Genomic DNA, 25,056 nt, shown 5'->3' with positions numbered 1-25,056 from the left:
AGTAAGACCTAGATGCAGACAATGTCAAAGTAACAACAGTTTATAATCAAACAGAGGCAGGAAAGAGGCAAGTCAAGGGAGAGGTCAGTAATCCAGAAAGGTGGGGCAAAGGTACAGGACAGCAGGCAGAATGGTCAACACCGGGAAAACTAGGAAACAGGAACAATCAAGAGACAGGAGCAGAGGGGAAATCCACTAGTAGGCTTGATGAAACAAAAACAAACTAGAAACAGAGAACACAGGTATAAATACACAGGGGATAATGGGGAAAATGGGTGACACAATCACAAAGACAGGTGAAACAGATCAGGGTGTGACACCTACAGAAGAGTCCCCTCAGCCAGCTGGTTCTGCGGCTCTGTTCACAAACAGACCCCACAGAGCCCCAGGACAGCAACACAATTTGACCCAAACAAATTATGAGAAAGCAAAAAGATAACTATTTGACACACTGGAAAGAATCAACCAAAAAAACGGAGCAAATTGGAACGCTATCTGGCCCTAAACAGAGAGTACAGTGGCAGAATACCCTACCACTGTGACTGACCCAAAATTAAGAAAAACCTTGACTATGTACAGACTCCGTGAGCATAGCCTTGGTACTGAGAGAGGCTGTCATAGCAGACTTTGATCTTGAGAGAAGACCGGCTGTGTGCCCACAAAAGAAAATGGTGGAAATTGAGCTGCACTTCCTAACCTCCTCCCAAATGTATGACCACGTTAGATACATATTTCCCACAGAACCACAAAGAATTTTAAAACAAATCAAGCATTGATAAACTCCCATATCGATTAGGCAAAATACAGCAGTGTGCAATCAAAGCAGCAAGATTTGTAGCCCGTTGCCATGTGAAAAGGGCAACCAGTGGAGCACAAACAACATTGTAAATACTATTTCACTTGCTTTGGCAATGTAAACACATGTTTCCCATGCCAATAAAGCCCAGGTGAATTGAACTGATTTCTTTCCGAGTTTTTAACGCTGCATCTTTCTAGAGCTCCGACGTCATGATTTGACCTCGTTTTTTTCCGCCGAGTTCTCAGTTGTCGTGAAAGCACCACAAGAGGCGGATGTTGAGTAGATCCATGGTAAACAGACTAGCTAACGGTTGCCATCATTTGACTTCCCTACGAACAGGCTTGGGATATAGCTATCCTCATCACCAAATTCAAATTGTGTGGAAGAGACAACGCATCAGGTAAATTCCGTGTAGAGATAACTAGGAAACAATATTTGAGAGACTATCAGCTAGCTAACGTTATTCCCCGTTTAGTTTTAAACTGATATTACTCAATGTGAGCTAGCTGACGAAACATGTTACTTGACTGTTCTTTTGAAATGTGTTCCATTTTCACTGATGAAAATAATAGCTAGCTAGATATCTAACTAGTTAGTTGAACTAGCTACAGTAGCAACTATGCTAACTAGGCAGACAGTTGTATAACGCTGGCTAGCTGATGTAAACATCCAGTCAAATCGAGGCTTCTCTCACGTCAACAAGTCCTAAATGCAGTATCGACGAGCTAGCTAGCTAAGATAGCAATTTATGTTTGATATAAACTGTGTCGATGTCTAGATGGCTAGCTACATTACGTAAAGAGTGATTGTCTGGAGAGTTGAGCAGATAATCTATGTAAATAACGTTACTGTAGCAAGAGGATTAAGGAAAAGGATGGATGAAGCTATCTAGAAAGTTGCCTCTCACTAGAGGTAAATTATTGAAAATGATGATGGCTCATTCATCTACATAAATTGACAATTACACTTTATTGTAACATCACCATCATTGATCCTCAATTACTTTGTTGGAATTCAGTGTAGTGTTATAACAAATTAAGGCCTGTTTCAACTGTTTGTGATCAAATCAAACATATCCAGACATAATGAAGTGCATGACTGAAGCTTCTCTGGATGTCCCTTAAACCTAAGTGTTCTGTACTCTGATTCTGAATATCTGATGGTGTTCTAATGTACGAGGCCTAAATGCTTGTTCTGTTTGATTAAACTGTAAGGTAAGTGCAAATTCATGGCCTCATCTAGGTTGCCTTGGGGAAAATACGGGTATTAACTTAGCCTAGCTCTTATAGAACTGTGGCCTACATTCAGATGCCATGCATTTGTACAATTTTATTTCTATCATACCTTGGACATTCCTGTCATTTCTCCAGCTTAATCAGTGTTCACATCACACTCACTAACTGGTTGGATAGCTCTCCTCTGCCTTATCACTGCCTTTGATTACCCAGTAATTTGACAGGCTTATTTTTATTGCACTGTCTGGCATTCTGACTGTTTGTTTTGGAGCAGGCAGGCCAGCCTCCTAATCATCTTATGTTCAAATTAGAGACGCCCTGACATGCATGGTGATCTCTCACAGGCCTGGTCAGCTGACCTGGGAAAGTGAAGCCTAGTAGGCCGAAGAATGGATGGCAGGTCTGGACAGCTGGTGGCATAGCAGTGTCCTGCTCCCTAGGCTAGGCTGTGTTTGTTTTCAGACACGTGTAGTAGTCAGGTGAGGCTTATGTTGTTGTAGAGTCTGTTAGGGGAAAGTGTTAGGCTAATCTGTAGCCAAGGTAATTGCGCTGCATTGCTGAGATAACATATGAGTCTGTAATACCAACATGTTTCAAGCAGACCACCATAGTCCTTGTGTCCAAGAACACTAAGGTCACCTGCCTAAATGACTACCGACCTGTAGCACTCATGTCTGTAGCCATGAAATGATTTGAAAGGCTGGTCATGGCTCACAACACCATTATCCCAAAACCCTAGACCCACTCCAATTTGCATACCGCACCAACAGATCCACAGATGATGCAATCTCTATTGCACACCGCACTGTGCCTTTCACACCTGGACAAAAGGAACACCTATGTGAGAATGCTATTCATTGACTACAGCTCAGCGTTCAACACCAAAGTGCCCTCAAAGCTCATCACTAAGCAAAGGACCCTGGGACTAAACACCTCCCTCTGCAACTGGATCCTTGACTTCCTGATGGGCCACCCCCATGTGGTAAGGGAGGGTAGGTAACAACACATCCGCCACGCTGATCCTCAACACGGGGGCCCCTCAGGGGTGTGTGCTTAGTCCCCTCCTGTACTCCTTGTTCACGCATGACTCCAACACCATCATTTAAGTTTGCTGATGACACAACAGTGATAGGCCTGATCACCGACAACGATGAGACATCCTATAGGGAGGAGACCAGAGACCTGGCCGTTTGGTGCAAGGACAACAACCTCTTCCTCAACATGATCAAGACAAAGGAGATGATTGTGGACTACAGTGAAAGGAGGACCGAGCACGCCCCCATTCTCATCAACGGGGCTGTAGTGGAGCAGATTGAGAGCTTCAAGTTCCTTGGCGTCCACATCACCAACACACTAACATGGTCCAAGCACACCAAGACAGTCGTGAAGAGGGCACGACAAAACCTATTCCCCCCTCAGGAGAATGACAAGATTTGTCATGGGTCCTCAGATTCTCAAAAGGTTTTACAGATGCACCATCGAGAGCATCCTGACGGGTTGCATCACTGCCTGGTATGGCAACTGCTTGGCCTCCAACCGCAAGGCACTACAGAGGGTAGTGCGTACGGCCCTGTACATCACCGGGGCCAAGCTTCCTGCCATCCAGGACCTCTATACCATGTGGTGTCAGAGGAAGGCCATAAAAATTGTCAGACTCCAGCCACCCTAGTCATAGATTGTTCTCTCTTCTACCGCACGGCAAGCGGTACCGGAGCGCCAAGTCTAGGTCCAAGAGGCTTCTTAACAGCTTCTACCCCCAAGCCATAAGACTGTTGAACAGATAATCAAATTGGTACCCAGACTATTTGCATTGCCCCCGCACATTGACTCTGTACCGCTACCCCCTGTATATAGCCCCGCTATTGTTATTTACTGCTGCTCTTTAATGATTTGTTATTCTTCTCTTTTTCTTTTTTTTGTATTTTCTTAAAATTGCATTGTTGGTTAAGGGCTTGTAAGTAAGCATTTCACGGTAAGGTCTACACCTGTTGTATTCGGTGCATGTGACAAATACAATTTTATTTGATATCCAGTTCTTAACTGTTCCAATAATGTCAGCTCCTCTTGTGTCATTTGGCCAGTCAATCTCCTTTATGCTGAAGTGAATTGTAGTAAGGAGGACTATAGAGTTACATTTCTCATTGACATAGGCTAAGTTGGTTACATCAGACAGCTTTGCTGCTCCATATTTGAGGCAATGTGCTTGTTTTATTTAAAGGCTACTGAGATTAGCTTAGGTAAGTGCTTGTGTTGTCAGGTGAATGAATTGAAGCCATAGAAATGCCATAATGCAGTCGACTGTGATTTAATGGGCATGCATGTGTTAGTATCTTATAATTATGATGTTGGAGACTAACTGTTAATGCACCAATGTTTGAGGGAAGCAAGTTGTCTATAATTAATCTAGCACTTCTTAATGGCTGCACACTGTTAGTGTTTTTCATTCGCCAATTTCCAATCGGACCACATGCAAGAAACTTTTGTCATCTTTTCTTTTCCCTTTTTCTTGAAGGTTGTTGGACCTGACAGAAGAGCAGGCTCTGTAGGTGGAAACTCCCCACTGTCATCAGCAGGTAATCATGACTAATGTCCCTTCTCTTCACCCTGCTGCTATAGGTTCTGTTTCTGTAAATATTGGTGGCTTTAAGAAGTCATTTCTGTTTTAATGTCAGACGGCCAACGCATTGCTAAACTCCCTAATGTTTACTGTTACGGATACAAGTGTGTATCCTGTGTTTCTTTTCTCTCCTTCTCCTCCTCACAGGTGACAATCATCACTGCCCAATCAGTCATCAACCAGTCCCCAATAAGAAGACACCTGCTCCCCTTTCCTCACCCAATCACAGCCCCTTCCCTTGGTTTAAAAACCCAGTCAGTTTTTTTCTCCCCAGCTCATTATCACTCTGAGCTCATTTATCACTCTGTGTTTAATCTCTCTCTGTGAGATTGTGAGATCAATCTTTGTGTCAGTCTCTCTTTGTATGTTCTCTCTCTCTCTCTCACCCATCTCTTTTGTTTTTCTTTCACCCGACATGTCCCATTTGTCCGGTACCTGTGAGTATTGTTTTGTTTGACTTGTTTGTTTGGTGGGAAAAGGGGGTAACAAGACCAGTCGCCCATGGGCCTACATTACACGTAGGAAAACGGTGTCTAAATACACTAGTTAGAACTGGGCGGACCACCCACTGTATTTTTGGTTAGTTAGCTAACTGTTCTTGAAATAGGCTAGTCTAGCTTAGGGGTGTTTTTGATTATTGTTTCTTTGCTTGGGTCCAGCTCAGCCCCTTTTCTCACACCCCTTTACCGTGTGTTTAAAATAAACCTTTTGAGTTTGACGGTAGATTTCAGTTGTCTGTGGTTTTTGGTTCTCACTGTTACTTGTCACGAATATAATTTGCATGATTTATGTTACGGGTTTCGTATCCATCCCCCCTAGACCGCTGGGCCAAAGGGATTCGTAACATTTACTGTCGTTAGTGTATTAGGATAATAAACATACGATGTTAGGATGATAAACATTTGTATGTTTATTATCCTAACACACATTTAGGTAAAGGGTGGATTGAAAGCAATTGCCGTTGTTTTTGTCTTAAATCCCTGTAAATGTAATATTCTGGAGGCCTCAGAGGCAGTAGCCTAGCCCTAGCCTAAACCCAGCGTTATCCAGCTATACTGTTGAATGTTGTCTGCATCCATCATATTTATCATACCAATTCACTTGATTGAAAAGATCTAGGGTCTACCTAGATGAATCAATACTGAGACAAAATGACAAATAAATGAATTTACTTGAATGCATCAGTAGCTGAAGTGCGAGACAGCTGCTGTATCATGTTGCAGTGTGTGGGTATTGAACTGACTGTCAGTGACCTGATAGGCGTGCGTGCGTGTTCTTCTCACAGAGTGGCTGAGTGAGTCCAAGGCCAGTGGTGAGTGGAGCTTCTACCCCAGGCCCCCCCATCCAAAGGTCCAGCCAGCATGTCCAGTGACCCACCTCCTCCCTACCCTGGAGGTCCCAGCGCCCCTCTTATCGAGGAGAAGAATGGACAGCCAGCCGTTCTGGGTACAATTCTTCTATAACTGTCTCTTATTGTGTATGATGTGGAGGAAAAAACATTTAGTTTGGGACAAGACTACAAAAAGAGACACATTTTAAGAGACTATTTTACGAATGGACAGAAGTCCAGGGTACGAACCACGCACAGGCATACCTGTGAACTTCAAAATACCATCTGGTTTCTTTGACTGGGCTGCTGATTTAGTATTTGCACTGTAGCTGACTAGCTGTAGGGAAACTGGTGTGAATTTGCATAAATGCCTCCCATAACAGCTCTTGTGTGGCTGGTTAGAGAAAGGCCTAGAGAAATATCACCAGAGAAACCTTGAAAGTAGGCCCTGTCTGTGAACAAATCTTTATTTGTCTCGTTCCCCTTCCACCCTGGGTTTCCTTACAACAAAATACTGTTTTGACCAGCCAAAGGAAGGGGATCAACAAAGTGTATTTGTTACAAACTACGTAACAAATCCTTGAGAATTGTAAAGCTATGAAAAAGCACCTAGTGCGGCTATTCTGGCCGCAGTAACAGATGATGATGCATGTTCTCAATAATGGGCCAATGCCTTACTTGATTTAAGCCCAACGTAAGTCATGTTTCTTCAATCAATCATTGCTGTGAAAGCTCACTAATAAATCCTTCTTGTTTGTTTGTGTTTTCTCTCTCAGGCTCGGCGGCCCCTGTAACGACAGGTCCTCCTCAGGGGCACCCCCTGCCTCCAGACTATGGCCCTCCACCCTACGAGGCCACGCTACAGCCAGGCTTCTTGCCGCCACACGTCCCAGGAGATGGGGCCATGCCCATACCACATGGTAGGCATACACTGGTCTAGAGAGAGAATGAAATAAGATGGGCGACTCTAAATGCATATACATGTCGTTTGGCAGAGCACCTGTATACAGAACATAGACAGTACATACCTCCTTGTGTTTTTACCCTACAGGTGGCTTTTACCCTCCGCCAGGTCACTTTGGCCCAGGTCACTTTGGCCCGGGGCAGTTTGGCCCGGGGCAGTTTGGTCCGGGGCAGTTTGGCTCGGGGCCCATTCAATTTGGGCCTGTGGCAGGTCAGACGGCTCACACGGTGCTGGCACCCCCTGGGACAGCTACCACAGTGACCGTGCTACAGGGGGAGATATTCCAGACAGCACCCGTACAGACTGTGTGTCACCACTGCCAGCAGCCCATCATCACCCGCATCAACCACAGCGTGGGCCTCATGAACGCTGTCTTCTGCCTCTTCTGCTTCTTTGTTGGGTAAGAGGAAGAATTGGTGTACTACATTGTATAGAGGTTATGTAAGGGATAACCAACGAGTGGATATGCGTTCTATGGAAAATGATAAACGACGTGGAAGGTGTGTTCCACGACATGTTTAGTTACATTATTTTCCAGAGAACGCATAAAGCCCTGAGTTGATTCTCTTTCACACCATGGCTATAATTGAACACATTTGCTGCTAGAAATGTGTTCATTTGCAGGTAATGTGTCAACATCCACTGAAGTAGCTAACAAGTTTACTTAATACAGTGCCTTTAGAAAGTATTCATACCCCTTGACTTATTCAATATTTTGTTGTTACAGCCTGAATTCAAAATGTATTTAATGTGTTATGTTTTATTCTCACCCATCTACACATAATACCCTATAATGACAAAGTGAAAACGTTTTTAGAAATGTTAGCAAATGTATAAAAAATGAAATACAGAAATATTTCATTTACATTAGTAATCACACCACTGAGTCAGTAGAAGCAGCGATTACAGCTGTGAGTATTTTCTGGGTAAGTCTCTAAGATCTTTTCACACCTGGATTGTGCAACATTTGCCCATTTTTATTATTTTCTAAATTCTTCAAACTGTCAAATTGGTTGTTGATCATTGCGAGACAACCATTTTCATCTCCCACTGTCTGGTTGAAAGCAGACTGAACCAGGTTTTTCTCTAGGATTTTGCCTATTCTTAGCTCCATTCTGTTTATTTTTTATCCTGAAAAACTCCCCAGTCCTTCATGATTACAAGAATACCCATAACATGATGCAGCCACCACTATGCTTGAAAATATGGAGCGTGGTACTCAGTAATGTGTTGTATTGGATTAGCCCCAAATGTAACACGTTGTGTTCAAGAAAAAAAGTTAATTGTTTTGCAACATTTTTGCAGTATTACTTTAGTGCCTTGTTGCAAACAGTATGCATGTTTTGGAATATTTTTTATTCTGTACAGGCTCCTTCTTTTTCACTGTGATAATTAGGTCAGTATTGTGGAGTAACTGCAATGTTGTTGATCCATCCTTACAGCCATTAAATTCAGTAACTGTTTTAATGTCACCATTCGCTTCATGGTGAAATCCCTGAGCGGTTTCCTTCCTCTCCGGCAACTGAGTTAGGAAGGGCACCTGTATCTTTATAGTGACTGGGTGTATTGATACACCATCCAAAGTTTAATTAAATATTCCTTTGAGCATGGTGAAGTTAATGTTTGCTTCTTTTTTTTACCCATCTACCAATAGGTGCCCTTCTTTAAGAGGCATTGGAGAACCTCCCTGGTCTTTGTGGTTGAACCTGTGTTTGAAATTCACTGCTCGACTAAGGGACCATACAATTATCTGTATGTGTGGGCAGTGGCTATTTTAGCATGTAAATCTTGGTGGGGCCAAAAAAATGTTTTGGGGGGGTGCATGCCAGCAAAGCCACAACACTAAACAATAAATGAATTGCACTATAACGGTGACAAATGGTGCCCACAAACCGTTAAGGCTTACATAAATCTATCCCAGAGTCCCAACTGCAGTCCCAACACCTTACCACTGCTACACCTGGCTATCAGCGGAGCCTTGTCTGGCAGCAAAACAGTTCAATCAGCCCCATTTACTGCCTTTAAAAGTCTATATAGCTATTTGTTCAGCACTTTTGAAATATACAGCGGCAGAATTCAGAACATGGGCCGTTCTTACAGTGTTCTCTCTGTACACCAAGTCAGAACCGTAGGATAAATAAAGGGCACATAAGCAGACAATGAAAGGTCTTACAATATTCAATGATTACATTTCTCTAAAACAGGTTATAGTCTACATGTGAAACACAAAGTCAGGGCAGTAGGTGAAATAGACCGATTTATTAGGGTGAGGCACATGGGCTACTACCCAAGCTTACTACACAACACACACTTAGTATTACTTTCTTAAGTTGTTTTGTTAAGTTGTTTTGAACGCGGCAGAAATCACGCTGGATTGACAGCATGGTCAATGTTGAATGTTTAGAATTTTAAGCTTGGAAAAGAGACCCTTAAACACAGACTTTGAACCACACAGCCATTCCATTGAATAGCAGGCTAGTGATTGCTTTGCAATACTTGCAGTTAGCCACTGATTCTTTCCAAACCACTCATTGTTGAATTTGCGATTTCCAACTTGTTGTGTAATGTTTATGGCCGATGAGCACCGATATGTTTTATCTATTATTTCTCTTCATATGACAAGGATCGAAAAGGATTTGGCAGTAAATTGTTGACTTGATTCATGATGATGATTACTAGCGAAGATTTTCTAAAGTATGATGCTGACATGATCAGTCCAATCAAAGCTACTGTAGATATGTGCTTTGATGTCATTTTATCTGTGGCCAATGACCTTGAGCCTTCTTGGATGGGCACTTCTAACAGAACACTGAGCCAATCACGGCGCAACTAGAGAACATTACCAATCCCTACGCATCGTATTTTGCGCTGGCTTGCCCAACCACCACTGAAAGCACTGAGCTAGGCTGAAACACCTGCATTTTGGAGCTGCCTTACTCAAGAAAGGGGTTGAGTATTTATTGACTCGACTTTAAAAAAATTACAAAATATGATTAAAACCTCTACAGGATCGGTGTCCCTAAACCAGGACGGTTGTTGCTAATGTGACTAGAATGACGTAAGTAACAGCCAACTTTCCAGGACATAGACATGTCTTATATGGGCAGACAGTTTAACAAGAATTTAAGCTAACTGCACTGCCCAATTTACAGTAGCTACTACAGTTAAAATACCATGCTATTGTTTGCAGAGAGTGCACGACAACAAAACACTTATCACAGCAACAAAGTGTTTCCTTGCAAATGGTATCAAGGATATGCATATCCTTGCTTCAGGTCCTGAGCTACAGGCAATTAGATTTGGGTATGTCATTTTAGGTGAAAATTGGAAGAAAGAAAAAAAAGGGTACAATCTGTTCATTTATAAAAACTTTCAAAAAACATCATTCCACTTTGACATTATGGGCTATTGTGTGTAGGCCAGTGACGACAAAATCTCAATTGAATCCAATTTAAATTCAAGCTGTAACACAACATTTTTTGGGAAAACTCAAGGTGTGTGAATACTTTCTGAAGACACTGTAGCGAGAGTAGTTGCCTCGGTAACCAAACAGACTTGCTAGTATAGCTAACCAAACCATCAGTCCTGCTTGCTGTTATGAAAATCGAATGCAACAATGCCAATAATGGTTTCAATTAAACTTCTGCTTTCAAAAGCAGCTCAAACATAGAACATGTAAGAATGAAGTAGCCATTGAATTCTACCATGCGTCATAAGGAAATAATGCACGCTCTAGAATGACCTTCAAGCCAATCGGAAACGAGTATTCAACAATACCATGGTATAAACACAGAATAATATACTATGGCAGGAAATATTTGATTTCAGGCCAAACACCACAGAATGAAATGAAGTAGAGCAGCGGGTTGTTAGCTATAATAAGACTATTGATTTTGGTCTGTATTCTCTGGTGGTTTGTTTCGAAATTCTTTTCTCTCTCTCTACCACAGGTGTGATCTGGGCTGCTGCTTGATTCCCTGTCTGATCGATGATCTCAAGGATGTGATACACACCTGCCCCTACTGCAAGGGCTACATCTACACATACAAGCGTATCTGCTAACCACCAACAGACAGACACGTGTGTGTGTATATATATATTATGCACACATTAACTCACAGCTCCTCATGGTTGTAGTTGCAGCCTATGTTCTTTCTCCAACATTTACTCAGTGTGTCGTGCTTCATTTAGCCCTCCTAACTTTACGCTCACTTTCTAAAGCACTTGTTCACACACACTATACTTACTGTATATCATAGGAGGCTGGTGGGAGGAGCTGTAAGAGGACAGGCTCATTGTAATGGCTGGAATGGAATCCATGGAACGGAGTCCAACACGTTGTGTCCATGTATTCGATTTGTTTGGTACTATTCCATCGATTCCATTCCAGGCATTATAATGAGCCGGTCCTCCTATAGCTCCTCTCACCAGCCGCCTCTGCTATATGTTGTCCAGACTCACTTACCTAGCTATGTACAGGCATTTAGATAAGTGCTAGATAGACACGTCACACAGGACTGAACTTGATCTAAAAACAGAAACCTATAACAATTGAGAAAAGATGAGTTGCAGACACGGTACATCTTGCATACTTTATACAAACGTCTTTGATTACGGGAAGGCTCGGAATTTGACATTTATGGCGTGAACTTGAGGGGTAGAGGTCACACTTTGGGAAAGATGTAAACATTTGTCACTTTAATCAAAATCGTCAGCAATTGCTGGGTCAGTATTTTGTTGTTTTTGTAATTAATGTATTTTAACATGTTAATATTGAGGACAATGAAGGTTACGTCCATGTCTCGAGACCTACTTTATGTTTATCACCCTGTTTGTCCTACAACCTTTAATGTATATCCATTTCAAATGTTACAAGTAAATAACCATGTATCAGATTTGTCAGGACAAACTCGAGTCGGTAAGACTGAGTTTAATTTATTTTGTTTTTCTCACTTAAGTGAGAGAAGTATGTGTTACTGTCTTTTTTAATCCTCTGTGTGCTTTAGATAGTCACTTGATGTCCAGTGATTTTTGCTAGAGCTGTTACACAATAATGCCAGTCATGTCCATATTAATGTATTCAATTTTGATAATGAAGAAAATGTGTGCTTATATAATGGTATTGCGAATGCACAAGTTCCCATGTGAAATTTCATACATTCATAAAACCATAATTGCCATGACTTTACTGTAGTTTTTATTTATTTAAGTGGTTTAGACTGTCATTCAGTTAGCTACTTTATAGCCTTGCTTGCCAAGCTTCATTATCATTAAGACCCAACTGGTAAGGAGACTAGCTAGTTTTGTAAGACTTTTGTCAACAACTTGGACTATATGTCCTATTAAGGATAATTTACATGTGGCTTGGTGTCAAATGAAGTGTCTGAGTGAACCTGATCTTTACTCATAATCCTGTACTTTCCACAAACACAACACCTGTCACTGATGCAGGACTACATTGAGCATCAACATCCATGCAGTCACCGAGCACCATAACCATGCACGTGTCAGAGGCTGAGATTTTCTAGTTGATCTATCAGTCCAGAGAAAAACGGGTTTCCTTGTATTTTTCCGTATAGGAATGGAACGGAGCGAAGCCGACCTGGCTGGTAGAGTCCAATCCGCTCTGCTGGAGGAGCACATTAGAATGATGAAGCGCTCTGCATATCACTGTAATTTTGTGCACTCGTCCTCTTTCAGGCCATATGTCCAGTCTGTGTCACGAGGCCAATGTGTGTCAACCTGTGCTGCCCAATCCAATCCAACAGATGATCCTTTCACTGGTCATGTCTGTCAGTTGATGTTCAGAGGGAATAATTAAAGTAGAGTGCATCGAGGGTTTTTCCCTCACCAGTGTTTGACTACCTTTTGATGGGTTACATAACGTATTTAATGATAAACAGAATGTCCTTTACATTCAACCTCATCACATACATTCTTTCATATTCAGCATTTCTGTGCATAAACCTGCTACATCTGTTCAAGCAAAGTTAAGGTCTCAAAGCCACAATCTGCTCTTTCTTTTTAGTGTTCCTTGTCTAGGTTTGATCACTATTGCTCTGATGTATGTTAGTCTGAGATGCCATAGAGATACAGGTGTACAAAAGCAAGTTCGTCACCAAGTCTTGGCTGAAATGTAATCTCGAATGCAGATTCAAGTGATGTTATCACCTGCTTCATATTAACGCATTCGATCCAGTCCAAGTACACCAATGTATGGTATGCAAGATCTTTTGTCTGCTTCATTTGAGTCTCATCTGTAGGATCTCTCGTCTCCTCTCAATACTACCAATAACCAGCATGATTATATACAGTAAACACTGACGTCAGGTGGAGTATGTCTGCATGTACATGCATTCTTATGGATACGTTTCACAGGCTGGTCTAACTTTGTACGCTCTTGAATATTCTACATACAGTGTGAAGTGGCTTGAAGCTGTGTAAGAACATGTAGTAAAAGCAGAGTTTAGGAATTGTATTTAACTTTGAACACAATGATGGCCTTTGTTGTTGGTAGCTAGTTTGGTCTGTTGCCCCCACAAAAAAATTAAGAATTGTATAATGTACATCTAAATGATGAGTTGGGTCATTACTGTTGCATACAGTGCAGTTATTTTAACAAAACAAGCCAGTATTTGTGATTTTATGTTATTAGTCATTTGTCAGCTGGTCATACTCTTTTAATCCAAAAACAGTCATTTTTATAGTATGTAAAACATCTAGGAGAAATAAAATAAGGACTCCAACAATGGATTCTGGCCATTTGGCAACTACTCAAACATAAATTATGTATCTTCAGCTATAAATTGGAAGTGACTTCTGAATGTAATAGGAAACACAACACAGAGAAGTTAACTAATCACAATGCTAAATAAAGTAAGGACATACTCTTGTGTATGAAGCACATTTGGTAGAAGTGTATATTACATCAACTCTTGCTAATTTTTCCCCAACACGCTTGGGGAAACAAGAAGGCATGTGGTCCAGTCTGTTTGTGCTATTAGCAAACTCCTATCTGTTTATTCACTGTTATGCCAAAGCTGTCTGGCATGACAACAGAAGATTTGGCTACAGCACATACCCTATAAAACCTGGTTAGCTGACTCAACTAGTGTCCTCAAGTAGAGATCCAACTGAACACTAATTTAGTCTCTCCAGCGATGTCCACACTCATAATTGCAGCATTTGTAGAACGTTGTCATCGGTTCATCTGCAGATCTCGTCTGAATCTGCATGAAGAATGCTCGGGGGTGCTCACACTTGGGACATTTTTCTAAAGAACACAAAACGTGGGTTAGAGTAAATACATACCTGGCTATAAGTAACAGTGAATATTTCCCATTTGGACCACCTGTCCTCTATAGGTCCGGTGGTGGACACAGGACAGAGGCGTCTGGGAAAATCTAATCCAGCTATGCCATCTGCCAGCCATTGGGCTACAATCCAGCCAGTGTTCTATCATTTTAGGCGTGGATGACCAGTGACCACAGAATGATTGAAATGTTAGCTAAATTATACAGGTGATTTGGTAATTTACCTGGCGTGGAATCCACATTTTCCCAGGCTGCAGCTCCACCAAGCACATCATCAACCTCTTTCAGTTTGGGATACTTCCTGTTGTTTACCTATGGGAAAGATGGACATGTTAATGTATCAATACGTTTTAAAATGACACATTGTAAGAGAGAACACATGACAGACACATCAGTTACTTGGCAATAAGTCTAGGAATTAAGTAAAAGTTAGTTTTACCTTCCTAGTAATGTTATGCACGTACGGACATGTGTTGCAGGCGAATCGATAGCACTTCTGTCCTTCCTCTACAATCAACACATTCCCACATGTTGGACAAAACAGAAGCATATTCTTTTGACTAAATTGGTCAGCATCGATCTCACAATGTGGTTAGGTTTATACATCTATTTCAATCATTTAACTAAATTACGAAATCCCTGACAACGTTGTTGACCTCCACGCTCCTGGTGAAACGTTGTTACATCTAAAAAGGTTCGGTAAGAAACATTTGCTCTTTCTTTATGGTTCTTTGTTAAAATAATTATAATTTATATTTAAAGTTAACTATACTGTATTATATTAGAAAAATAGCCCTAGAAATGGAGCAATGATGATAGAAATAGCAGTATCCCAAATCGGTACAAGTCAGAACCTCCACTCGGGCTATTTGACTCCGGTATGTTGTAGGTGACGTACATGCCGGTCGTTAAATGTTTTAGCATGGATTGCAGAGCTTCAGACTTTACCAAATATACTCTATTTTTAAGCTACATTTTATGTATATTTTAGTAATTACGAAATATATATTTTACTGTACACGTTGATCAATAGAGTATAAGGTGTGAATATCAGTTAGTTTATCTAGCTAGCTAATCTTACATGAAATAGCTAGCTAGCTAACATAAACTGGTCAGCAACTTTAGCTACAAACTCCTATTCACAGTGTAAATGATGGGGGAGGAGACCCAGTCTCTTCACCTGGATGAGGGACTGTCTGTAAAGGAAGAGGAGTTAGGACAGGCAGAGGGAAAGATGAACCAAGTGGAGGATGAACAACCAGAGGAGGTTGAAGAGGAAGATGAGGAGGAGGATGAAGAAGCATTGCCACACTCTGAATTCCTGGACATCTTTGAAGAAGGACTGGCTCGCCTTGTACAGGACCCTCTACTCTGTGATCTCCCCATTCAGGTTGGTGACCTAATCCATACTGGTGAAATGTATCTATTTGATGATGTAAAGTCCTCCAGCCTAACCAATGTCTCACTACTGTCTGTCGCTCTCCTGCAGGTGACCCTGGAGGAGGTGAATTCCCAGGTTGCCCTGGAGTATGGCCAAGCCATGACTGTCCGTGTATGCAAAGCGGATGGCGAAGTAATGCGTGAGTTTCTGACTAATGTTTCTAAGTAGAATACCTTATTTTTGTTCTATTTGAGCAGGTCAAATGAATGATACTGTGTGTGTGTAAGTGAAATTCCAATGTGTGTTGATCAGCCATAGTGGTGGTGCAGAATGCTATGGTGCTGGATTTGAAGAAAGCCATCCAGAGGTTCATGGAGCTGAAACAGCAACGGGAGGGTGGGGTAAAGCACGTCAGCTGGTAACACACACACACACACACACACACACACACACACACACACACACACACACACACACACACACACACACACACACACACACACACACACACACACACACACACACACACACACACACACACACACTAACCTTGTGGGGACACACAATTCAGTCCCATTCAAAATCCTATTTTCCCTAACCGTAACCCTTACCCTAATCCTAAAATTAACCCGAAAACCTTAACCCTAAACCTAACCCTAGCTCCTAACCCTTACCCTAAAACAAACCCTAGCTAATTCCCTTACCCTAAAACAAACACTAATTCTAATCTTAACCCCCTAGAAATAGCATTTGGCCTTCTGGGGACTAACAAAATGTCCCCAGTTGGTAACATTTTTGTTTGTTTACTATTCTTGTGGGAAATTCTTGTCTTCACAACTATAGTTATACACACACACACACACACACACACACACACACACACAGTTTTGCTTTTCTTGCGCAGGAGATACGTATGGAGAACCTTTCATCTCGTATTTCAAGGAGAGAAGCTTGATGATGACAGAATGAAACTAAAGGAGTAAGTTTCAATCAAACACCATTGTGATTAGTGAGTATATTACATAATAGAGGTCGACTGATTATGATTTTTCAACGCCGATACCGATTATTGGAGGACCAAAAAGCCGGTACCGATTAATCAGCCGATTTTTTTGTTGTTGTTGTTGTTGTTGTAATAACGACAATTACAACAATACTGAATGAATTCTTATTTTAACTTAATATAATACATCAATAAAATCAATTTAATAATAATAATTTAATAATAATAATAATAATAATAATAATAATAATAATAATAATTTAATAATGAAACATGTTCAATTTGGTTTAAATAATGCAAAAACAAAGTGTTGGAGAAGAAAGTCAAAGTGCAATATGTGCCATGTAAGAAAGCTAACGTTTAAGTTCCTTGCTCAGAACATGAGAACATATGAAAGCTGGTGGTTCCTTTTAACATGAGTCTTCAATATTCCCAAGTAAGAAGTTTTAGGTTGTAGTTATTATAGGAATTATAGGACTATTTCTCTCTCGATTTGTATTTCATATACCTTTGACTATTGGATGTTCTTATAGGCACTTTAGTATTGCCAGTGTAACAGTAGAGCTTCCGTCCCTCTCCTCGCTCCTACCTGGGCTCGAACCAGGAACACATCGACAACAGCCACCCTCGAAGCAGCGTTACCCATGCAGAGCAAGGGGAACAACTACTCCAAGTCTCAGAGCGAGTGACGTTTGAAACGCTATTAGCGCGCACCCGCTAACTAGCTAGCCATTTCACATCGGTTACTCCAGCCTAATCTTGGGAGTTGATAGGCTTGAAGTCATAAACAGCGCAATGCTTGAAGCACAGCGAAGAGCTGCTGGCAAAACGCACGAACGTGCTGTTTGAATGAATGCTTACGAGCCTGCTGCTGCCTACCACTGCTCAGTCAGACTGCTCTATCAAATCATAGACTTAATTATAACATAATAACACACAGAAATACGAGCCTTTGGTCATTAATATGGTCGAATCCGGAAACTATCATCTCGAAAACAAAATGTTTTTCCTTTCAGTGAAATACGGAACCGTTCCGTATTTTATCTAACGGGTGGCATCCGTAAGTCTAAATATTCCTGTTACATTGCACAACCTTCAATGTTATGTCATAATTATGTAAAATTCTGGCAAATTAGTTCGCAACGAGCCAGGTGGCCCAAACTGTTGCATATACCCTGACTCAGCGTGCAATGAAAGCAAGAGAAATGACACAATTTCACCTGGTTAATATTGCCTGCTAACCTGGATTTCTTTTAGCTAAATATGCAGGTTTAAAAATATATACTTCTGTGTATTGATTTTAAGAAAGGCATTGATGTTTATGGTTAGGTACAGTCGTGCAACGATTGTGATTGTTTCGCAAATGCGCTTTTGTTAAATCATCCCCCGTTTGGCCAAGTCGGCTGTCTTTGTTAGGAAGAAATAGTCTTCACAGTTCGCAACGAGCCAGGCGGCACAAACTGCTGCATATACCCTGACTCTGTTGCAAGAGAAGTGACACATTTTCCCTAGTTAAAATAAATTAATGTTAGCAGGCAATATTAACTAAATATGCAGGTTTAAAAATATATACTTGTGTATTGATTTTAAGAAAGGCATTGATGTTTATGGTTGGAGCAACGTGTACCTAAGCGATTATATGCAACGCAGGACAGGCTAGATAAACTAATAATATCATCAACCATGTGTAGTTAACTAGTGATTATGATTGATTGATTGTTTTTTATAAGATAAGTTTAATGCTAGCTAGCAACTTACCTTGGCTTCTTACTGCATTCGCGTAACAGGCAGGCTCCTCGTGGAGTGCAATGTAAAGCAGGTGGTTAGAGCGTTGGACTAGTTAACCGTAAGGTTGCAAGATTGAATCCCCGAGCTGACAAGGTAAAAATCTGTCGTTCTGCCCCTGAACAAGGCAGTTAACCCACCGTTCCTAGGCCGTCCATTGAAAATAAGAATGTGTTCTTAACTGACTTGCCTAGTTAAATAAAGGTCTAAATTATATATATTTTTTTAAATCGGCGCCCAAAAATACCGATTTCCGATTGTTATGAAAACTTGAAATCGGCCCTAATTAATCGGCCATTCCAATTAATCGGTCGACCTCTATTACATAATGCTTTTGTTAACTGAAAACAACATTTCTTGTATTGTTTTCTTGTCAGTTATGGGATCAGAAACAGAGATGAGGTGACATTCATGAAGAGACTGAGGAAGAAGTGAAACGGACTTACAGGAGTCTTCTGAAATATGATCTCATCTGAAAGATGTTCACAGGCAAAGTGGTACCATTATAATGATGACTGTAACTAATACAATTTTATGGCCGTGTGAACGAGAGAAAAGCTATTGGAAAATGTGCCTGTGGGCATTTTCCATTATAATAAGATAATGCTAATTTTGAAACTACTCAACATTTGTATTTCTTGCACTCCCCATGGGAGTATAACACTGGCAACCCTTTTAAATATATATTTTATGTTTATAATATTATTGAACAATGAATAACGCTGCTCAATGTGCTTCTAACTTCAGATTTTCACTACTGTGTGGAGTCCTGCGCAGTCCCTGTTGCTTCAGACCTCTATGTTTCAACCTGGAGATGTACAGCAACTATATTCATACACTGACATGATTCAGTTGATGTCTAAAAGGTTTTTCAATTGACATCTCAAACGTTTTTACATGTTGTAGATATGATTGTGTGAAATGTTTCGTACGGTCTCAATTTTTTATTGTTTGGACATATTCTCTTGTCATCTTGTACAGTATAATTGTGCCACTTCAAATATGAATAAAGGCTACAGTGCAACCAAAACGCCCCTGAAATATCACTTAATTTCGGTGAAAAGGTTTTAGAATATTATCTGGCGTTAAATCATTTAACCAGACCTGGGTGTGCCGCCTGGTCTAACAGTGAGAGTACAACCACAATATGTAAATATCTCCTGTAGTCCTTGTTGAAAACTGAAACAAAATATTACACTATTTCCTGGAGAACATAGAGGAGCATCACATTTCCCACAGCGCAATCTGGGAGCAACCAGTGAAACCAGGTAAAAATCTATATTGTCTCATTACAGTAATCATCTAATTTGCAGCAGCTAAGATGGATAAGAGAAAATGTGAAATATATTTCTTATCTTTGCATTCTTGGTTTTTAGTAATGTTGGGTCATGCCATTCTATCTGACTTGTACAAACAGAACGTGATCTCACATTAGTTTGTCTTGGTATGAAGTATTTGTAGATGTGCAAGGTTGATGCTTACATTGATACATAAAGTTAGTGCTGTGTCTTCTTTTGGCTTATCGTTCAAGTGTTGCATAACAGGAATAGATCGAATTGATCTGAATGTATCTAACTTCATGACCCAATCATCTGAAGAAATGGAATTGTTGGCCTAACACTATATAGTTCAAGGCTCTGGGCGACTGGCATGTGTTTCAGACCGGACTACTTGATTGGTAGCATTGACTGGTGGTGTTTGAAATGTTCCACCTTTGTGATGTCTGATGCTGGTGGTTCTTTTCAGCTCCCAGGATGTCTGGCTCTTCTGAGCACAGGGAGCTGGATAGGATCTCCATGGAGATGAACCAACTGTCATTCAGGAGGCAGCAACTGATCGACCGCAGGAACATGCTGACCATCCTGCAGGAGTTCAGGAACCGCTCCAACCGCAATAGCACAGGTAAAGAGGAAATTCACTGTCTAGAACCACTATTATTGAGTAAATGCTCATGGCAGGCATGGATGTACTGTGTGATGTGTCCTCTAGCTATGACCCAGCAGGGCTGATGTGTTCTATCACTGACTCCCTCCAAGACATGTATTACCTCTCTTTGTACAGCAGAGGGCTCCAAGCAGCAGACTGAGATTCAATGCATTGATCAGGAACTGCAGGAGCTGTCTGAGAAGAAGAGAGCGCTGCAGGAAAGCCAAGATAACATTCTCCATTCCAAGGACCATATAAAAGGTGTGTCTACTCTACCTCCATTATGGTGATACTGTCCTCACACAGCACTCTCTTAATACTCACATTCTGATCATGATTGTCCTTTTCAGAGTGCATCATCAGTCAGGGGGGCATGTCTGTTCTCCCTGACCCCTCTGTTGTCTTTGTTGAAGCTCCACCCTCTATACCAGGTGAGTCACTTGGACTGAGAGTCAAATGAGGTGTGAACTTGTTCATTTGTGGGTTATTTCAAGCGGTACCCCCATTTTGCTACAATTATTTTCCTGGCCTGCTTAGATCAGACGCTAGTCCTATAGATGAGTGATGTCATATGGTCACAACTACACTCCCTCCATAGCTCCGGAGGTGATCCTGGACATCCAGAAACTTCCTCCCTGCTCATCTCAGACCCAGTGCCCACAGTGTCGACAGTTCATCACCACAGAGATTGTCACTTCAATAGGCAATGTGGCCTGTCTGGTCTGTGTCACAATGTCTGTACTTGGGTGAGTTGACCTGCACTATCTTACTGCCGAGTTACTACCAATTGTCTGCCATCTTTGAATGGACAGGAGGTCGACAATGAGGTGTTTTCAACTCTATGCTTCATCTAGAGTTGGAGGGAGTAGGATATTTCGGTTAACAAAGAATAGGAACACTTCTTAGGTCTCTTAAGTAGAGGTGCCAACAGGTGCTTTTTGGAGACTGCATTCCAGATGTTTGTTTCCTGCAGTACTATGCAAATTTCAGTTTGGAACAAAAGCTAGTGCCTTTGGGCTAGTGTCATATCTGATAATCACATCACCTGATGGAATGCAAAATGTAACACTATCTTTTCTGGTCTATTCTCATTCAGCTGTGTGGCTGGCTGCTGCCTCATCCCTTTCTGCATTGATAACTTCAAAGATGTCACGCATAGATGTCCTAAGTGTCGAAGTCCAATAATCACCATCAAAAAGCTCTGAGGTAAGAGCCCACATGTACATAGAGACTAATAAACAGGTCTCAGACTGGGCTTGGAGATCTCCCCTTGTGATGATGAGACATCTATCATGCATCTGAGGTGACCCATTTGGGGTTCAGTAGACACCCTGTCCCATCATGCAGGTACAGGACAGCAGTGGATGAGGAGGACATGGACAATGAATGTTGAATGGAGCCAAGCCATAGTGAAACATGTTCTGCTGAGTGAGAAGTGATCATAAATTCCCAACAACTGTACTGTGGTCAGTGTCACTCCCATCACTCCTGTGATGACGATGTAGTCATACTGTGAGAACTGTGGCTGCATCCTGTACATTTTAAGTTAGTGTGTATGACATTCAAATCAAATCAAATGTATTTATATAGCCCTTCTTACATCAGCTGATATCTCAAAGTGCTGTACAGAAACCCAGCCTAAAACTCCAAACAGCAAGCAATGCAGATGTAGAAGCACGGTGGCTAGGAAAAACTCCCTAGAAAGGCCAAAACCTAGGAAGAAACCTAGAGAGGAACCAGGCTATGAGGGGTGGCCAGTCCTCTTCTGGCTGTGCCGGGTGGAGATTATAACAGAACATGGCCAAGATGTTCATAAATGACCAGCATGGTCAAATAATAATAATCACAGTAGTTGTCGAGGGTGTAACAAGTCAGCACCTCAAGAGTAAATGTCAGTTGGCTTTTCATAGCCGATCATTGAGAGTATCTCTACCGCTCCTGCTGTCTTGAAAACAGCAGGTCTGGGACAGGTAGCACGTCCGATGAACAGGTCAGGGTTCCATAGCCGCAGGCAGAACAGTTGAAACTGGAGCAGCAGCACGAACAGGTGGACTGGGGACAGGAAGGAGTCATCATGTCAGGTAGTCCTGAGGCATGGTCCTAGGGCTCAGGTCCTCCGAGAGAGAGAAAGAAAGAGAGAATTATAGAGAGCATACTTAAATTCACACAGGACACCGGATAAGACAGGAGAAATACTCCAGATATAACAGACTGACCCTAGCCGCCCAACACATAAACTACTGCAGCATAAATACTGGAGGCTGAGACAGGAGGGGTCAGGAGACACTGTGGCCCCATCCAATGATACCCACGGACAGGGCCAAACAGGAAGGATATAACCCCACCCACTTTGCCAAAGCACAGCCCCCACACCACTAGAGGGATATCTTCAACCACCAACTTACCATCCTGAGACAAGGCCGAGTATAGCCCACAAAGATCTCCTCCACGGCACAACCCAAGGGGGGCGCCAACCCAGACAGGAAGACCACGTCAGTGACTCAACCCACTCAAGTGATGCACCCCTCCTAGGGACGGCATGGAAGGACACCAATAAGCCAGTGACTCAGCCACTGTAATAGGGTTAGAGGCAGAGAATCCCAGTGGAGAGAGGGGAACCGGCCAGGCAGAGACAGCAAGAGCGGTTCGTTGCTCCAGAGCCTTTCCGTTCACCTTCACACTCCTGGGACAGACTACACTCAATCATAGGACCCACTGAAGAGATGAGTCTTCAGTAAAGACTTAAAGGTTGAGACAGAGTCTGCATCTCTCACATGGGTAGGCAGACCATTCCATAAAAATGGAGCTCTATAGGAGAAAGCCCTGCCTCCAGCTGTTTGCTTAGAAATTCTAGGGACAATTAGGAGGCCTGCGTCTTGTGACCGTAGTGTACGTGTAGGTATGTACGGCAGGACCAAATCGGAAAGATAGGTAGGAGCAAGCCCATGTAATGCTTTGTAGGTTAGCAGTAAAACCTTGAAATCAGCCCTTGCCTTAACAGGAAGCCAGTGCAGGGAGGCTAGCACTGGAGTAATATGATCACATTTTTTGGTTCTAGTCAGGATTCCAGCAGCCGTATTTAGCACTAACTGAAGTTTATTTAGTGCTTTATCCGGATAGCCGGAAAGTAGAGCATTGCAGTAGTCCAACCTAGAAGTAATAAAAGCATGGATTAATTTTTCTGCATCATTTTTGGACAGAAAGTTTCAGATTTTTGCAATGTTACGTAGATGGAAAAAAGCTGTCCTTGAAACAGTCTTGATATGTTCTTCAAAAGAGAGATCAGGGTCCAAAGTAACGCAGAGGTCCTTCAGTTTTATTTGAGACGACTGTACAACCATCAAGATTAATTGTCAGATTTAACAGAAGATCTCTTTGTTTCTTGGGACCTAGAACAAGCATGTCTGTTTTGTCCGAGTTTAAAAGTAGGACGTTTGCAGCCATCCACTTCCTTATGTCTGAAACACAGGCTTCTAGCGAGGGCAATTTTGGGGCTTCACCACGTTTCATTGAAATGTACAGCTGTGTGTCATCCGCATAGCAGTGAAATTTAACATTATGTTTTCGAATGACATCCCCAAGAGGTAAAATATATAGTGAAAACAATAGTGGTCCTAAAACGGAACCTTGAGGAACACCGAAATTTACAGTTGATTTGTCAGTAGACAAACCATTCACAGAGACAAACTGATATCTTTCTGACAGATAAGATCTAAACCAGGCCAAAACTTGTCCGTGTAGACCAATTTGGGTTTCCAATCTCAATCATTTCCAATCTTGGAATAAAATGTCTTCATCAATGCAATTTATTAGAGAAACTGCATTAAAATGTTTTTTTTTTTTTAACATTTTTATTGACCTGCAAAAAGCCTGTGTGAATTGTAAAACAGAGGAAAATAGTGTTTCAAGGAACTCTAAAGCTGCATGTGACTTATCCAAGCCTAGTGGTGGCTGTGTTAGTGTTTGGAACTCCTTGATAAACAAAGTCACATGATATGGTTGTTTTTATTTACTAAACACAACTGAATAATTTTCACACACAATGTACATGACCATTTTTATTGACACAAAAAGGCTATATATACACATGGGTATACAGTAGTACGCATACTGTATACACCAAACAGTCTTAATACAAAAGAGCTTAGATGTGCTACGTTTGTATAAAATGTACGAAAAGAGCTCATGTGCTACGTTTGTAAAAAATAAAATTAAATGCATGACAAAATATATACACAATGTGCAAAATGTATGGCATACTAACCATGTATCAATACACCATTGCAAGGGAAGGGGCTATACTAGTATAGTACAAATAAAATGACTTCTGATTCCAGCTCATTCTCCCTTTCTGTATTTTGGACACATGATCAATAGGGCACTGATGCTCAGACAAAAACAAAGTTGTGCACAAAGACCAATCAGGAGCAGGCAATGTTTTTTGGATTAGCTACCCATTTTTATCCACTCACAGTGTAAACTGCTTTGCAATTTAAGTGCTTTTGTCTGTTTTTCTAACAGAAATGTGTGACATTGAGGCTCTTAAAGGACCAGTGCATTCAAAAACATTTATATACACTGATTGTACAAAACATTAGGAACAGCTTCCTAACATTGAGTTGCACCCCCCTTTTCCCCCAGAACAGCCTCAATTCGTCAGCGCATGGACTACAAGGTGTTGAAGCGTTCCACAGGGATGCTGG

The 25,056-nt window shown here is 41.5% G+C and overlaps 4 protein-coding genes across 10 annotated transcripts; 3 read left to right on the top strand and 1 right to left on the bottom strand.

The window, feature by feature from the left end:
• The first annotated feature begins 1,039 nt into the window (after positions 1–1,039).
• LOC115171204 (cell death-inducing p53-target protein 1) lies at positions 1,040–12,128 on the top strand. 4 transcript variants are annotated; one of them, XM_029727798.1, is made up of 6 exons: positions 1,040–1,199; positions 4,547–4,607; positions 5,937–6,097; positions 6,758–6,901; positions 7,033–7,345; positions 10,896–12,128. In XM_029727798.1, the coding sequence occupies exons 3-6, from the start codon at positions 6,013–6,015 to the stop codon at positions 11,005–11,007; spliced, it is 654 nt and encodes a 217-aa protein (XP_029583658.1). In that variant the 5' UTR covers positions 1,040–1,199; positions 4,547–4,607; positions 5,937–6,012; the 3' UTR covers positions 11,008–12,128. The 4 variants fall into 4 exon arrangements, 2 of the variants coding, with proteins under 2 accessions (XP_029583658.1, XP_029583659.1); XM_029727799.1 differs by lacking the exons at positions 1,040–1,199; positions 4,547–4,607 and adding an exon at positions 4,871–4,905; XR_003871152.1 differs by lacking the exons at positions 5,937–6,097; positions 6,758–6,901; positions 7,033–7,345; positions 10,896–12,128 and adding an exon at positions 4,757–5,302.
• Positions 12,129–12,811: 683 nt separating this feature from the next.
• On the bottom strand, positions 12,812–14,940 carry LOC115171209 (DNA-directed RNA polymerase III subunit RPC10). The gene is made up of 3 exons (XM_029727805.1): positions 14,698–14,940; positions 14,483–14,570; positions 12,812–14,218 (listed from the first exon to the last, which is right to left on the bottom strand). The coding sequence occupies exons 1-3, from the start codon at positions 14,806–14,808 to the stop codon at positions 14,091–14,093; spliced, it is 327 nt and encodes a 108-aa protein (XP_029583665.1). The 5' UTR covers positions 14,809–14,940; the 3' UTR covers positions 12,812–14,090.
• A 52-nt stretch (positions 14,941–14,992) lies between these two features.
• LOC115171206 (U11/U12 small nuclear ribonucleoprotein 25 kDa protein) lies at positions 14,993–19,457 on the top strand. 3 transcript variants are annotated; one of them, XR_003871153.1, is made up of 6 exons: positions 14,993–15,648; positions 15,748–15,838; positions 15,952–16,057; positions 16,544–16,618; positions 18,805–18,916; positions 19,175–19,457. XR_003871153.1 is itself a non-coding variant. In XM_029727802.1 (5 exons), the coding sequence occupies exons 1-5, from the start codon at positions 15,409–15,411 to the stop codon at positions 18,860–18,862; spliced, it is 570 nt and encodes a 189-aa protein (XP_029583662.1). In that variant the 5' UTR covers positions 14,993–15,408; the 3' UTR covers positions 18,863–19,457. The 3 variants fall into 3 exon arrangements, 1 of the variants encoding a protein (XP_029583662.1); XR_003871154.1 differs by having other exon boundaries at positions 18,805–18,924; XM_029727802.1 differs by having other exon boundaries at positions 18,805–19,457.
• Positions 19,458–19,529: 72 nt separating this feature from the next.
• On the top strand, positions 19,530–21,967 carry LOC115171205 (uncharacterized). Of its 2 annotated transcripts, none has more exons than XM_029727801.1 (6): positions 19,530–19,695; positions 20,174–20,329; positions 20,492–20,614; positions 20,704–20,784; positions 20,952–21,099; positions 21,450–21,967. In XM_029727801.1, exons 2-6 carry the CDS (start codon positions 20,182–20,184, stop codon positions 21,556–21,558), a joined length of 609 nt encoding a protein of 202 aa, XP_029583661.1. In that variant the 5' UTR covers positions 19,530–19,695; positions 20,174–20,181; the 3' UTR covers positions 21,559–21,967. The 2 variants fall into 2 exon arrangements, with proteins under 2 accessions (XP_029583661.1, XP_029583660.1); XM_029727800.1 differs by having other exon boundaries at positions 20,489–20,614.
• The last annotated feature ends 3,089 nt before the right edge of the window (positions 21,968–25,056 follow it).

This window comes from Salmo trutta, chromosome 32 (assembly GCF_901001165.1).
Source record: "Salmo trutta chromosome 32, fSalTru1.1, whole genome shotgun sequence".
Lineage (NCBI taxonomy): Eukaryota > Metazoa > Chordata > Actinopteri > Salmoniformes > Salmonidae > Salmo > Salmo trutta.
Note: the sequence above shows the minus strand (reverse complement) of the source record. Positions and strands in the feature narration are given on the sequence as shown.